The sequence below is a fragment of the Thyridium curvatum genome (assembly GCF_004353045.1).
Source record: "Thyridium curvatum strain D216 chromosome Unknown NODE_135_length_54870_cov_91.881976, whole genome shotgun sequence".
In the NCBI taxonomy this organism is placed as follows: Eukaryota; Fungi; Ascomycota; class Sordariomycetes; order Thyridiales; family Thyridiaceae; genus Thyridium; species Thyridium curvatum.
Window position 1 is genome coordinate 16,927 of NW_022156890.1, and position 13,193 is coordinate 30,119.

At 58.9% G+C, this 13,193-nt stretch overlaps 3 protein-coding genes across 3 annotated transcripts; all 3 read right to left on the reverse strand.

Moving 5' to 3' along the window:
* Positions 1-195: 195 nt before the first annotated feature.
* Positions 196-3,906, reverse strand: E0L32_012088 (uncharacterized protein; the record flags this gene model as incomplete). Its single annotated transcript, XM_031134890.1, has 2 exons — positions 196-1,153; positions 1,232-3,906. The coding sequence occupies 2 exons, from the start codon at positions 3,904-3,906 to the stop codon at positions 196-198; spliced, it is 3,633 nt and encodes a 1,210-aa protein (XP_030999319.1).
* A 3,216-nt stretch (positions 3,907-7,122) lies between these two features.
* E0L32_012089 (uncharacterized protein) lies at positions 7,123-9,411 on the reverse strand (the record flags this gene model as incomplete). The annotated part of the gene is made up of 1 exon (XM_031134891.1): positions 7,123-9,411. The coding sequence occupies one exon, from the start codon at positions 9,409-9,411 to the stop codon at positions 7,123-7,125; it is 2,289 nt and encodes a 762-aa protein (XP_030999320.1).
* Positions 9,412-11,503: 2,092 nt separating this feature from the next.
* E0L32_012090 (uncharacterized protein) lies at positions 11,504-12,978 on the reverse strand (the record flags this gene model as incomplete). Its single annotated transcript, XM_031134893.1, has 5 exons — positions 11,504-11,612; positions 11,746-11,922; positions 11,983-12,068; positions 12,146-12,768; positions 12,846-12,978. The coding sequence occupies 5 exons, from the start codon at positions 12,976-12,978 to the stop codon at positions 11,504-11,506; spliced, it is 1,128 nt and encodes a 375-aa protein (XP_030999321.1).
* Positions 12,979-13,193: the final 215 nt, after the last annotated feature.

Genomic DNA, 13,193 nt, shown 5'->3' on the forward strand with positions numbered 1-13,193 from the left:
TTTGCACGCGTGTGTACGAGTGGAAGTGTGACACGGAATATTGGGGGTTGGGGTTTGTATACACAAGAAAATCAAAACAAGAAAAGGGAGACGGAAATCGTAGCTGAGGGGGGGGGGAGGGGGGTATCTCGTGTTCGTCATATATGTAGAATAACGGCTGCGCTTTCTTATCTAAAGAAAGAAAGAAAAAGCTTTTCAGGCCCGAGGTACGGTCTTGGGCGAGGGCGGCGAGGAGGGCGGCAGCGGCGCGCCGTTGGTGTGCGCCGGTTGCGGACCGTTGACCGTCATGTCCTCCACGGTCGACACCTTGGGCAGATCCGTCTTGCCCACGATCGTCGACGTGGGCCCGTTCGCGACGACGGCGCCGTCCCCACCACCATTACCGACCACAGTCGGTGCTGCTCCCGTCGAAGCCGGAGGAGGAGGAGCATTAGGGGCAGCAGTCGGCGGCCTCGCCGCCGTAGTCGGCGACTTGTTGTCCGGCGTCGTCTTGCGCGTCAGCACGCTCGCCGTCTCGGGCTCCTCGGGGATGGTGGCAAACTTCTTGAGCACCTGCTTCAGGGCCGGGCGGCGGATGGGCTTGCTGAGGAACTCGTCCATGCCCGACTCCATGCACTCCTTGACGTTGCTCTCCTCGGAGAAGGCCGTCAGGGCCACGATGGGCGCCGAGTAGCCCATCTTGCGGATCAGGCGCGTGCTCTGCAGGCCGTCGAGGTTGGGCATCTGGATGTCCATGAAGATGACGTCAAAGTGCAGGTTCTGCTCCATGTTGGCTTTGACCAGGTCGTACGCCTCCTGGCCGTCCTTGGCGATGGTCACGTCGTAGATGTCCTCGAGCTTGAGCATCTTGCTCACCACCTCGATGTTGGTCGAGTTGTCGTCCGCCACGAGCACCCGCAGCTTGCCCTGCCCGGCCTTGTTGGCCATGGCGCGGTCGATGGCGGCCAGCTGCTCCTCCTTGCTCGGCGACGGGGTCGGGTTCGCCGCGAAGAAAGGCTGGCTGAGGCCGACGAGACGCGGCTGCTTATTGAGCAGGTTGCTCGTTTTTGCGTCTGTCACGGGCTTGGCCATGGCCGGCCGAAGATTCGCATCATCGACAGACCCTACGCTCGGCGGGCGGGACTTCATGCTACTCGAGGCAGTACTGGAGGCTCTGTGGGTTCCGAACCGATATTAGTGACTGCTTTGGTTTTTTTTTTCATGAATCAGTTCCGGGGATGGAGGAGCTCACCTATCCTTCACATATTTGAGCGGGATCTGCATGATGAAGGTAGTGCCGACGCCAACAGTACTCCTCAGCGTGATGTGGCCGCCCATGAGACCGGCGAGCTGCTGACAGATACTCAGCCCGAGACCCGTGCCTCCAAACTTCTTGCTCAGGCCCAGGTCGCCCTGCACGAACGGTTCAAACACCCTCTCCTGCATGTGCTCTGCGATACCCGGCCCCGTGTCCTCGACGTCGAACTCGAAGAGGAACGACTTGGCGTTCGGTGGCGGAGGCGATAGTGATCGCTCTCGCGTGTGGACATGCGCCGTCGTCTTGGGGTCCATGGGGTTGATGGAGAGTGCAGTTCCTCCCTTGAACGGCGTGGCCGGTGTCGACCCCGTCTTGGAGCTCTGCGAGTGCGTGGACGAAGACCCCATTCTATGTCGGCTCCGTCCCGGCCGATTGGAGCCGGTCTTGGAGAAGGATGACGTCCTGCTCTCGTCCCTCGGTTCCTCAACCTCTCCCAGGCATCGTATCCTCAATCCGACCTTGCCCCCGGGCGGCGTGAACTTCAAGCTGTTGCTGACCAGGTTGATGATCACCTGGAGGATGCGGTGCTGGTCGCCCCAGAGACACATGTCTTTCAGTCGGCCCATTCCCGCGGGGCCCAACGCAGGCAGCTTCCGGTCCATGCTCACCCGCTCCGGACTCGGGCTCTGCTCTAGCACGTCGGACCCGACGAAATCCACGCTGAAGTTGATCTTGCCTTCCCGGACCTGCTTGTCGAAAATGGAGAGCACCTGTGACCGGATGTCTCCTAATCTAAACTCCTTCTCTTCTAGGCTGACCTGGTGGCCGATCTGGTTCTTTGAGAAACTCAATAGATCTTCTAGTAGGTGCAATAACAGATCGCCAGACTTGTATAGGGTCTTTAAAGACTGCTTGATGCGCACGATATCATCTTCCTCCATGCACACGGCGCACATGCCCATGATACCATTCAAAGGCGTCTTCAGCTCGTGAGAAATGTTGGCAATGAATAGCGTCTTGCTCTCGTTGGCGGCCTCGGCGGCCTTCTTGCTGATCTCGAGCTCGCGGGTCCGCTCGGCGACCTTCTCGTCGAGCGACTCGTACTGCTTGTAGAGCTCGTCGCTCATGGCATTGAAGGTCGACGTGAGCTCGGTGAGCTCGTCCGTGATGAAGTGCTTCTTCTCGGGCACCTTGCCGGGGATCTTGAAGATGCGGCGATTTGGGTCGTGGTCCTCGTCGGCCAGGTATTTCCTGCGATACTTGTCGACTTTGCGCCTCAAGGCCACAATCCAGCCCTTCTCCGACCTCTGCGACCGGGTTCCAGAACTGGGCAGCTCATCGTCAAAGCCTTCGTACCCAGGCGGCGCCACCGACTTTTCCGTGGCGTATTTGAGTTGGCGAATCGGCTTGACACTGAAGTGGGCGCAGGGAAACACCAGGAGCAGAATCAGACCTGCCGTGCCAAAGACGCAACCCAAGAGGATGTCTCTAAGCGTGTTGATGGGCGTATACGCCTCCGACTTGTCCTGTTCGACAACGACAACCCATTGGACGAGACCGGTCTGAGGCCGTGCGAAGCCCACGGACACTTGGTGCCCTTCCTCGTTTGTCGTATCCAACCGACTGCTGGCGTTGTTGACGCCGCGGATCTGGGACGTGAACGAGTCGAGGACCACAGGGTACTGCTTGACCTTCCACGGGTCGTCGTATCTGCCCGAGGCGAAGTTGTGCTGGGAATGACGGTCGGAGGAGTCGGCGGGAGCCAAGGGAGGGAGGATGAAGCGCACGTCGGCATTGCCGAATGTCTCCTTGTTTGGCGGCTTGTACGTGTTATTGCTCGGGGGGCTGGACGAGTTGAAACGGTTGTACGGAGTAGTAGGGCCGATCATGAGCATGGTGCCGGTATTGCCCAGGCCTTCTGCGGACTGCTGGATCCGCAGCAGGAAGCTGGCCGAGGCCACCAGGGTCATGTAGCCAAGGATGAAGTCCTGGTTGGCATTGTACATGACAGGTACTGTCAGGGAGACGAGGGCAAAGGAAGAATTGACAATCACAGGGCCGAGGATGAGCCCCCCGTTGTTGTACAGCCTGACGTCGGGGAAGGCATTGGCGGCCCAGACATTGACAGAGGGATCGGCACGGCTCCGGTAGCCCAAGTCGACATATGTAATGTTGGGAAACAGAGCCGCAGGGTAGCCGTCGGTGGAGTTGTCCAGAAAGGCCTTGCTTCCGTCGGGTAGCGGGTCGGGCAGCTCGATGGGCTGCACATCGGGAGCCGTGATGTTCACCAGACCCCACGAGGGACCAGAGCTGTTTCGCGCATAGAGCCTGGCCTGGTAGAGCGCGGCGCCGGCCGTGCTCAGGGCCGATTTCAAATCATCGCTGGCAGGGCCCCAGTTCGAGGCGGTGTGGTTCCCATTGTAATAGGACTCGAAGCCTTGCTGGATGAGCAGACGCGAGGCGATGGTCTGGCAGTTGGACTGGATGAGCTCGATCTCGGAGGCGATCCTAGCAGCCTTGAGGGACGCGGTCAGGGTCAGCCCGTTGGACTCGACGTCGACGACAAACTTGTTGACGTAGATCCAGGTGGGGATCGAGACGATGGCGAGGGCGATCAGGACGGCCGTGACGACGAGAGCGGCCAGCTGCTCGCGGATTGCGATCCTCATTTTCGCCAGGTTACTGTGAAAACTCTGGCAGGGCCGTCGAGAAAGGCATCGCTTAGGCGCGGGGGCAAAGCGTCGTCACACGGTTCCGGTGTATAGGAAGGCGGTGGTTGAGATGCGACGGGGCGGTCGCCGGGGGGGTGGGAGACGAAGGGAGGCTCTCGTTGGAGAAAGATCGTCGCTCCGATGATCGATAATGTAGTGCGACGGCGCGACGGCAGAGACAGCCGTTACACGACTCCAGAGACGGAATCAAGACGCGGAACCGGGATTTGGTTGTGCAGCACCCCGGGGCAGGTCGAATCGGAGGATTTGGAAGATTCGACGGCGGGGATTGGGATGCGGTGTCGATGTTGAAGGAGACCGGTTGCTGTCGTGGAGATGGTTTTCCCAACCCCGATCGCAGGAGACGGAACGGGACACACACACACGCACACGCAACGCACGCACGGCACAAGCGCAGTAAGATCCTCCCTCTCGGAATTCCAACACAGGTGTCTGAAACGCCCAACAGAATTCCCTGCCTCTGCTCCGAGACGAATTGGCAAAAGACGCGACGCTTCCAGGGCCTACGGAAGGGAATTTTCTCCGACGAGGCTTGGCGCACGGCGAGCTTGCGTGATGCTTCTCTGGTAGAGCTCGGCAGGTCTGGAGCGGACTGGCTGGCGGGCTGTGGAAAGGCAGCGTCTGCGATTGTCAGCGAGGGAATGGGGAGAGGCGAGAGGTGGGAAAGCAGAAGTGATCGTCGGTAGTCTAGAATTGGCCGATTCCCAAGCAGTAACGTAAAAAAGCGGACGACTGGGGGGGAAACGGAGATGGGTGTGTGGATGGCCAGGCCTGGAGTGCCTGGTTGTTCAGTGGAGGGAGCGGGAATCTGATAGACGCCCACCGAGTTAGACACGGCACTCTTGCACGCCAGCAGTGACAGCGACACACTCTCTCAATCCTCACCCACCCACCTCCACCAGCTTCCAGCATGGGCAGTACCTAAATTATTGTATCCATATCTAACTACTTGTAGGTACAGCACTGCGAAATCACACAAGACAAGAGCGGGTTAGTGATTGGGGTCAGTGCTGTCTCCTCCTCCTTCTCCCACTCGCTTTTCCCCCCTTCTCGCGGCGGATCGACAAGCCGCCCTACCAGATCGAGAATCCTGAGTGCATCGGGTTTGCGCCATGGCGCCCGTCCAAAGATGGAGACGCCGCACCAATTTTCTCACTTCGTATGCGCCCCGGTGCTTGGCTTGGCCAATGGATAGGTAGTTTACTGAGAGCTCTGTCTCATGTCCTTACGGAGGAGGTACCTACCTGCTCTGCGCGCTCATCCAGCTGCACCTCACTTCATTGACTCCAACAGATAACTAGGTACTGTTGCTCTGTACGGAGCAGACAGACAGACAGACAGACGGCGGCGCACTGTTCGCCCGCAGCGGATTGGACACGGTGTTTCGCGGCCGACGGATCCTGCATCCCCATCCACCCACCCATTCTGCCCACACGCATAGGTATCCCAAAAACACACGCGACTGAGTAAGGGCCGCCGCCGCACGCTATATTAGATCCGAGCTATGGGCGGGATTCTACACCAACGGCACCCTCTTCTTATCCCTCTTTGGTACCTGTTCCTTTTCCCGCTTTAGGAAAACCAGCCAGGGAAACGCAAAAACCAAGGCAATGGAAAAGCGAGCCATACCAGCGCCAGGGCCAAGGCCCACGAAATTGTGTGCGCCCACTACCTACCACGCATCCCTCCTTGGGCCCTCGCTAGGTAGCCAGTCCACGAGAGACCTTGGCTTGCAGCGCCCAGGCGGCGCGGCCGGACCAGGTCTTCGCGTACGAGAGAGAGGTAGGAAGGCAGGCAGGCAATATTCCCCGAGATCAGTGGTACTGGCTGCGGGCCAATGGCAGCCCTCGTTGGGTGCGACCGGGGTGTCCCCGGTCATATCTGATTACCCTTCGTACTTTATTTGAGAAGCGAGGCACTGGCTGGAGTGGAGGGGGGGAGAGGAGGCCAAAGTGCACGTTTTCTCCCGTGGCTAGCACCCAATACTGCGGGATGCGCTATCTATCGAAACTCTCCTCGAGTGATTGGACTCGGGCACAACTTCCATTCCCCTCGCGAGGAATGCGGTCCGTGTTCTTCGCCGTTGACGTCAAGCACCGACCGGCGTCGAAGCCATAAGATATCCCCCTACATGCCACCAGCAGGAGGACGGGGGCAAGGGGGTGACCAAGTTTGAGCAGCAAGTGATCTCTCGATCACAGCTCCGACCGGTCCGGGCTTTGTACCTGACCGCCTGCCAACTCTTGCCATGCTTTCTTCTTCTTCATTCAGCCCCGCGACACTAACTAAGACACTAATAAGCCGCCTGGAACGGTCTGTTGGGTCCATTGTATTGCCCATACATCCTGCTGTGGTCCAACTCCACAACGGGCAGCCGAACATCAGCCAGGCTCCGCCCGTTTTCCTCATTCAGGCACTGTGGCCACGCTAGGGATTTGCCAACAAGTGCTCGCTTACGGAGTACTTCGTAGTTGACCGCTGGTAACGGAAGTAACCAACTGCTTGACTTCTTATCAATCAACCATTTGGTGATGGAATGATGTGTATCGTCAGCACTGAGGGATCTCTTGACGAGCTTCAGCATGCAGGCGGCACCCTTCGTTCCCGTTGCACAGACCTAGCCTAGGCACCAGCTACGCAAGGCGTTATCGCCAGAACGGCTCCAACTCTCTTCCACCGTCTCTTTTGCCAAGGTAGGGGTACCGTACCTGAGCGGCTCTTGGTAGCCGAATGGAGGCACAAGACCCTATTTGCGTCTGATTATCGTGGAGTAGTATGGCAAAACAGGGAAATTCATCATCCCACTGGTAGTTAGTCGATCCGCTTCGCACCGAATGCAACCACCGAGGCACGTAACTTACAACGCATAATACGTCCGCAGGCAGGCGAAAGCGAACACACGGCAGCTTTTCGTGAAGAATAAGATTCATGATATTCATTTCCCAGCCCCAACGTGAAACCCGTTTAAGACATAACTACATGTTATCATGACAAGAAAAAAAAAGAAAGAAGCCATTAAAAGAGTCATAAGCATGACCAAGCCAAGGACAGGGTAGCAAACCCCAATCCCACCCTGCTCCACATACCTACTTCAACAGATGTGTGTACATGAAGAAAAAATGAGACCCTGCGTCTCCTCCTCCCGTGTCTCATTCAAGCACGGCTAAACATCAACGGCACAAGCGCAGAGTTACTCTCCATGCTCGGCCGCCTGTCGTCGTGGCCCCCGCCGCCGCCCAGCACCCCGAGCGCCTCCCCGAACAGCCGCCTCCTCATCGTCCACGGGTGCGCCCCGCTGGAGCCACTGTTGCTCCGGCCGATGTCCGGCGACGCGCACCGCCCGTAAGGCACGGCGGCGGTATGGTGGTGGTGGTGCTCCGCGCCCATCTTGCGCTGGAAGTCGCGGCCCAGCTTCATCAGCACCGCCTCCTTGGCCCTCTTGAGCGCCGACGTGCGCGCCTCGGCGTCCTCGGCCAGCCGCCGGTGCGCCTCCTCCATCTCGATGTTGCGCTGCACCGCCGACAGCCCGTCGTCTAGCTGCGCCGTCGCCGCCGCCGCCGCCGCCGAGGAGGACGGATCGTATGTCGTCGGCTGCAGGAGCACGGGGAGCGGGTCCGTGTTCTGCACGGGCGCCGAGATGTTGAGCGGCGCCGGCGTCGGCGTGCGGAGCAGGACGTCGTCTTCGCCCTCCTCCTCGGGCGGCAAGGGTATGGTGATGTGCGAGGGGGGCGTGAGGTGCGCGAAGCGGTGGGGCGGCGAGTGCTGCTGCGAGGCCGCCGCGGGTGCGCTGGGCAACGTCTCTGCCGACGCAGCCTTGCGGTGCCGGCGGTGGTGCTTGCCGTGATGGGCGGAGCGCGAACGCTGGCGGCGATGGTGGTCGTCGCCGGACGAGTTGGAATGCTTGTGCCGGTGGCGGGACCGGTGCTCGTCGTCGGAGCCACCCTCGCGGTCGTCCCTACGGTGCTTCTTCCTGCGCCGGATGCGCTTCTTCTTGAGCTTGGTGCTGAACGAGGTACTGGCTTCCTTGGCGGCTGCGATGTCCGATGCCAGACCGCTATCCTCCTCATCCTCGTAAAACCGGTCAGCAGTCATCAAGGTAGGCGAGCCGCTGAGGCCGAGGAAGGACTCTAGACCCTCGACATCGAGGTCCAGGAGCTCCCTAGAAGCAGCAGCCACCGCTGCAGATGGCGAGGGCAACTCGGGCTCTTCACTTGAGGATGTGGTCGGCCGGATGCTGCCCGCCTCGGACGCGGTGCCGCCGATGGAGTGCCGTGACCAGACGTCACTAGCGTGGTCATTGTTCTGGTCCATGAGCGGCGCCAGTGCGTCGTCCCAGCTGCCGCCGCTGATGAGCGCGACGTTCTCAAAGTCAAACTCCCTGACCGTCGCCTGATGAGTGGCGACGAGGGTCCTCAGCTGCGGCGCGTTCATTGTGGCGTTGCGCACGGTGAGGTACCTGAGCCTAGGGAAGTGGATTGGCGCCCTTGCTGGTGCCGGGGGCAGTGGGCTCATGGGGCTGGTGACCTCGTTGAAGAGCTTCTTTGAGCTGCGAGGCGGCGCAAACAGAGGATCCGAAGAAAGGGCCAGCGGGCAAGGACCCTTGCGGCCTAGCCACGTGAAAGAGAGCTTCTCCAGGTTGGGTGCGAAGTTGCGGACGTAGTCGTCTATAATCTTGAGGTGATCCAGGCCCGGGGATGGTCCGTAAAAGTCCCAGGAGTCAACCGCAATGTACAGCTTGCGGATCTGTCTCCATCTCTTCCCTGCAGAGGGCATGCATCCGAAACCAGGTACATGACGCAGGTAGTTGAAGGATGAGGGATGCACGCCGGCGAGGGAGAGCTTGCTGAGCTTGTGCAACGGGGTACGCTCCAGTGAGATGCGCAAGCTGATGAGGGCATAGTCGACAACGTCTCTTCTGTACCGCTCTTGGGGTTGCTGGCCTGGGCATCTGATGGTAAGATGCCTCATGTTGGGCATGTGCTTCATGGCGTTGATGAAAGAAGGGACATTGGTGGCGGCATGGAACAGCGGGGGATATTGCTGTGTGAGGATGTCTCCCAGCTCTGAGTTTCCGTACTTGGGCCTCGCTAGTACCGAACCCATGGATGTGTGAGGGGTGTACAGGAAGCTGATCTCACGGCCCGTCAGCGGGTGGATGAGAGGGGGAAGAAAGGTGGCCTCGGAGTGCGCAAAGTAAAAGGTAAGGTGTTCTATATGGTGGCCGATCCGGGAGAGGGCCTGGATCCTGCTGGTCTTGGTGAAGGTGTTTGATGTGAAGTTCAGGTGGGTTCGTAGGAAGAGGCGCTTGGTAACGAGGTTGCAACATGCCGAGTTTGCCAATCTGACGGAGCAGATGTCTTCTCTGGGGAGGAGCTGGAAGAGCTTCTCACGGATGCGTTCTTCCTGCCAGAGGCAGTAGAATGCGGTTGGGTGTGTTGCCATAGCTGTTGCATGTCGTTGAGGAGGAGGATTCAAGAGGGAGATGTGGCGGTGGTCGAGACGTGTAAGTCAAGAGAGAATATTTGAAGAGCAAGATGGATAATTGAAACGCTTTCGTCAGAGACTAAAATAAATATAGAGAGGATGATCCACGACAAGTGAGAAGGAAGATGGCGGTAAGGAGGACGAATGAGGCTAATTGCGCTTCATGGGAATGGATATCATCGCCTCTGATGTGTACGAGGTGCAGGTTCAGAGAAATCGATTGAGTATGATGATGCAGTCAACTTTGACGCAAGAGACAGAAATAATCCAACAGGAAGAGTTGACGCCCGAGGCAAAGGCATCCCCGAGGACCTGTTATACCCTTTCCCGATCACTCGACAGCCTCCTCCTTTTCCCCTTGTTCCCTCGCCTATAATCCCTCACCTTCTTGGTCCTTCGCCTCTTGTTCGCGAATCTTGCGCGCGAGGTCTGCATGGCGAAAATGCCCACCTGGGGCCCCCGTTTCCGTGGTGTCGCTCAACAACGCCGACAGTCGAGATCGACTGGCAGAGAGTGACTCACCCGACTTGCAGTCTCCGCCCATATGTATGCAGACGGGGTCGTGGACCGCACCGCGACACACCGCGCCGGGCCCTCTGAGTGGCCCGAGGGGTGCAGCAGCGGCGGACTCCCGCAGGACACCAATGCAAGCTTCGTGCGACGCCGTCTGGCCCTTTGGTGTTTTGCCCGCTGTTACTGGCCGGCAGTGGCCGGGGCATCCTGCAGGCAGGGGTCGGTGCGCAGCAAGACACATGGATGATCCTCTGGTCTGCGGGGACGGCCACCTGGTGGTAGCGCTATCGATAAGGTGGTGGCTGGGGATGAGCTGCACTCTAAATGCAATAAGCTCTTGGCAGCCGCTGCCATTGGGTCCTCGATAGTGTGCCAAACACCAAACTGACACGTTTGACGCGCGCTGGCGCTGCGCGTCGGCCCAACCCGTGAAACAAGCGCTCTGTTGGCACCATCGAAGCCCTAGAAGATTCCCCAGACTGCCTTTTCAATGGAGCGCCTTTGTGCGCTTTTGGGTCATTGACGACTTACATATACTGGTGCTTGCCTCGACCTGTCTCGCATGCAGGTCCCCAGATCGCCAGAATGGGCGTCATAGGCGCCGTGCGCCAGGGACTGCAGGCCACAGGCAAGAGAATGAATTGGGGGAATGCCCCGGACTCGGTGATGCAATGAGGCGAAATTCGAGCAGGCTGTCGCATCCAATAGCAAAATCCATTGGCTTGGACCGGGTGTTCCTCGTGGCCACTCGTGGCACACCACGGTATTCCACGCTTTGTCGCCCACCAGCCACGGTTGACTCTTGTCCCCCACGCGTCGATAGCCCTCACGGATTCACGGATCCCAGTCCTGCAGCTACTGCAGCTACTCCACCATTTCGAGAAAACCCTCGTCCCGGTACAATCTGTTTCGAAACAAAAGTGTCCGGGATGGTGGTGCCCTGCTACCGTGGGCTCCCTCCTTGTGTAAGTGTCGAAAGCGTCAACTAACAGCCCATTGGCCGTTCCAGGAGACCCTCCCCCCTCGACTCCCTTGCGTTTTGCCACTTGGCTCCCGTGAGTCCTAACTCGGACACCATCAGTCGGTGGGATGGTGTGATGAGTCGGAGTGTGGAACGGGGCCAACGGCCTGTCAGAAGGTTTGCTGGCATCTAGCCCTGCTGTCCCGAGGCTCCATTTGGTTGTCAAGTCTGTGTCATTGTGGGTCAGAGGTGAGGAAATGAATGGATGTAAATGCACGTTACGATCGGGGCTCAAAGACCTGACGTTGTTGAGACCGATGCCGCTTCCACAGCTCGGCTTCAGATGACTGATTGGCAGAATTGTGCTGATTTGCGTTCATTCTTGTTTTTGGGACGGTTATTGCGGTTTCTGACTCTTGATAAGGACTAGCTGCCCAACATGAGCTGAACTCAGAGGAGCAGCATTTCTGTCTCGCAAGAAGTTGGTGCACTCTGAATAATCGAATCACCCTGTCCCAGTCCAGTCAAGCCTGTTCAGTCTCGGAAAGACCTACGTCAGGTTCCTCCTGCGGATTCTTACAGGCCAGACTGCACCTTCTGGATCCTCTGCCTCGCCCCTTCCCTGACCTTCCTGACAATTTCTCCGGCAGGCAGGACCTCCTTGACCAGACCCAATGCAGTTCCCCTATAATTGTAACGTCATGTTATCATCGGGATCATTCATTCATTCATTCATTCATGCCTGGATGTCTCAAGACCGGCACGGAAGGGATCAAATAACACATCAATTCGCGCCAGCAGCAGGGGGCTCAACTTACGACCACGTAACAAGACGAGTGCCATCGCCACTAGACACGGCCTCTTGATACTTCTTCCTGTTCTCCTCAAAGGTGACGCCCGAGACATGCTCCTCGTAAGACTTGTTGATGATCGCTCGTCCATCGTACAGTTGTGGCCAGACAACTGTCTGCCGGATGTCGTCATGGAAGGTAGATCTGTGCCTTGTCAGCCAAACCTGGGCCCCCTAATGATCGCGATGAGGCATCCGCCCATACTTGACTGTCAGTTGGCCGCCATCTTTGCCCTCTAGGATGGCCTTTCGATAGTGCCCTCCCGCCGTAGACTCTTCAGAAGCAAGGAACTAGTAGATCAAGTCAGCCACCTCCATCCAGATGCCCATGTAGAGCGAGACCTAGGAAATACGGGGTATTGTCTTACTCTGGTTCCCATGACAGCAGCGTCCGCACCTATCCACTTGACATCAGCACACGCAACAGCAGACCGAAGTGCTCGCTGATTCGCCGCTCGCTTACCCAGAACCAACGCCGCAGCCACCCCTCTCTCGTCCGCAATGCCGCCCGCCGCCACGAGCCCGATGCCCCGGCCGGCAAACTCCTCGTCCAGCATGTCCCTCACCTCGGGGACCAGGCTCACCACCCCGGCGCCGCAGGCAAACTGGTGCCCGCCCGCGTCCGTCCCCTGCGCGACGATGACGTCGGCGCCCTCGCGCGCCGCCTCGCGCGCCGCCGCCACCGAGCCCACCTGCACCATGGCCTTGATCCCGGCCCCGTGCAGCGCCGCGATGATCTCGGCGTGCGGCGCGGCGCCCGCGTTCTCGGCGTCGCGGTCGGGCGCGAACAGCCACGCGACCGTGACGTTGTGCTCTCTCAGCATCGGGATCGCGGACTCGGCGAAGCGGCCCACGCTGCCGTGGAAAGTGAGGAAGCCGGCGCCCAGTGGCGCCGAGGGCCCCAGGACGCGCCGGGCGGTGGCAAGCTCGGACGCCATGGTCTTGAGGCCGGCCCCGCCGGGGGTGAAGTCCATGCCGAGCGGGACGATGCCTTTTTCACGTCGTGGAAGAGTCAATTGCTATTGTTGCGCAGACCAGAGTATCCTCAAATCAGCCATGAAAACCTACCTAGACCTCCGGCCTTGGAAACCTCGGCTGCCAAGGTGCCATTAGAGGCGCCCAGCATGGGTGCGCTCACGATGAGAGGCTTCTGGACTCCCGGGAGCCAGGAAAACATGCCGTCGGACGTTGTGGAACTCATTCTGGAGAAAAGCGATCTAGTACATACAGCGAGCGCTTGATGTCGAGGTCTGGGAATGAATGCTGTGAGGAGTCGGCTTCCAGATGACATGATTGTCTTCCGCGGAGTTACATCACTGTTGCTGTGGAGCGGCCCGTCTTACAGCGTGGCTGCAGGCCGCAGCGAGCGGAGGATTCACATCCGGGTTTAGTACTCTTGGGGGCAAGCCGCAATTC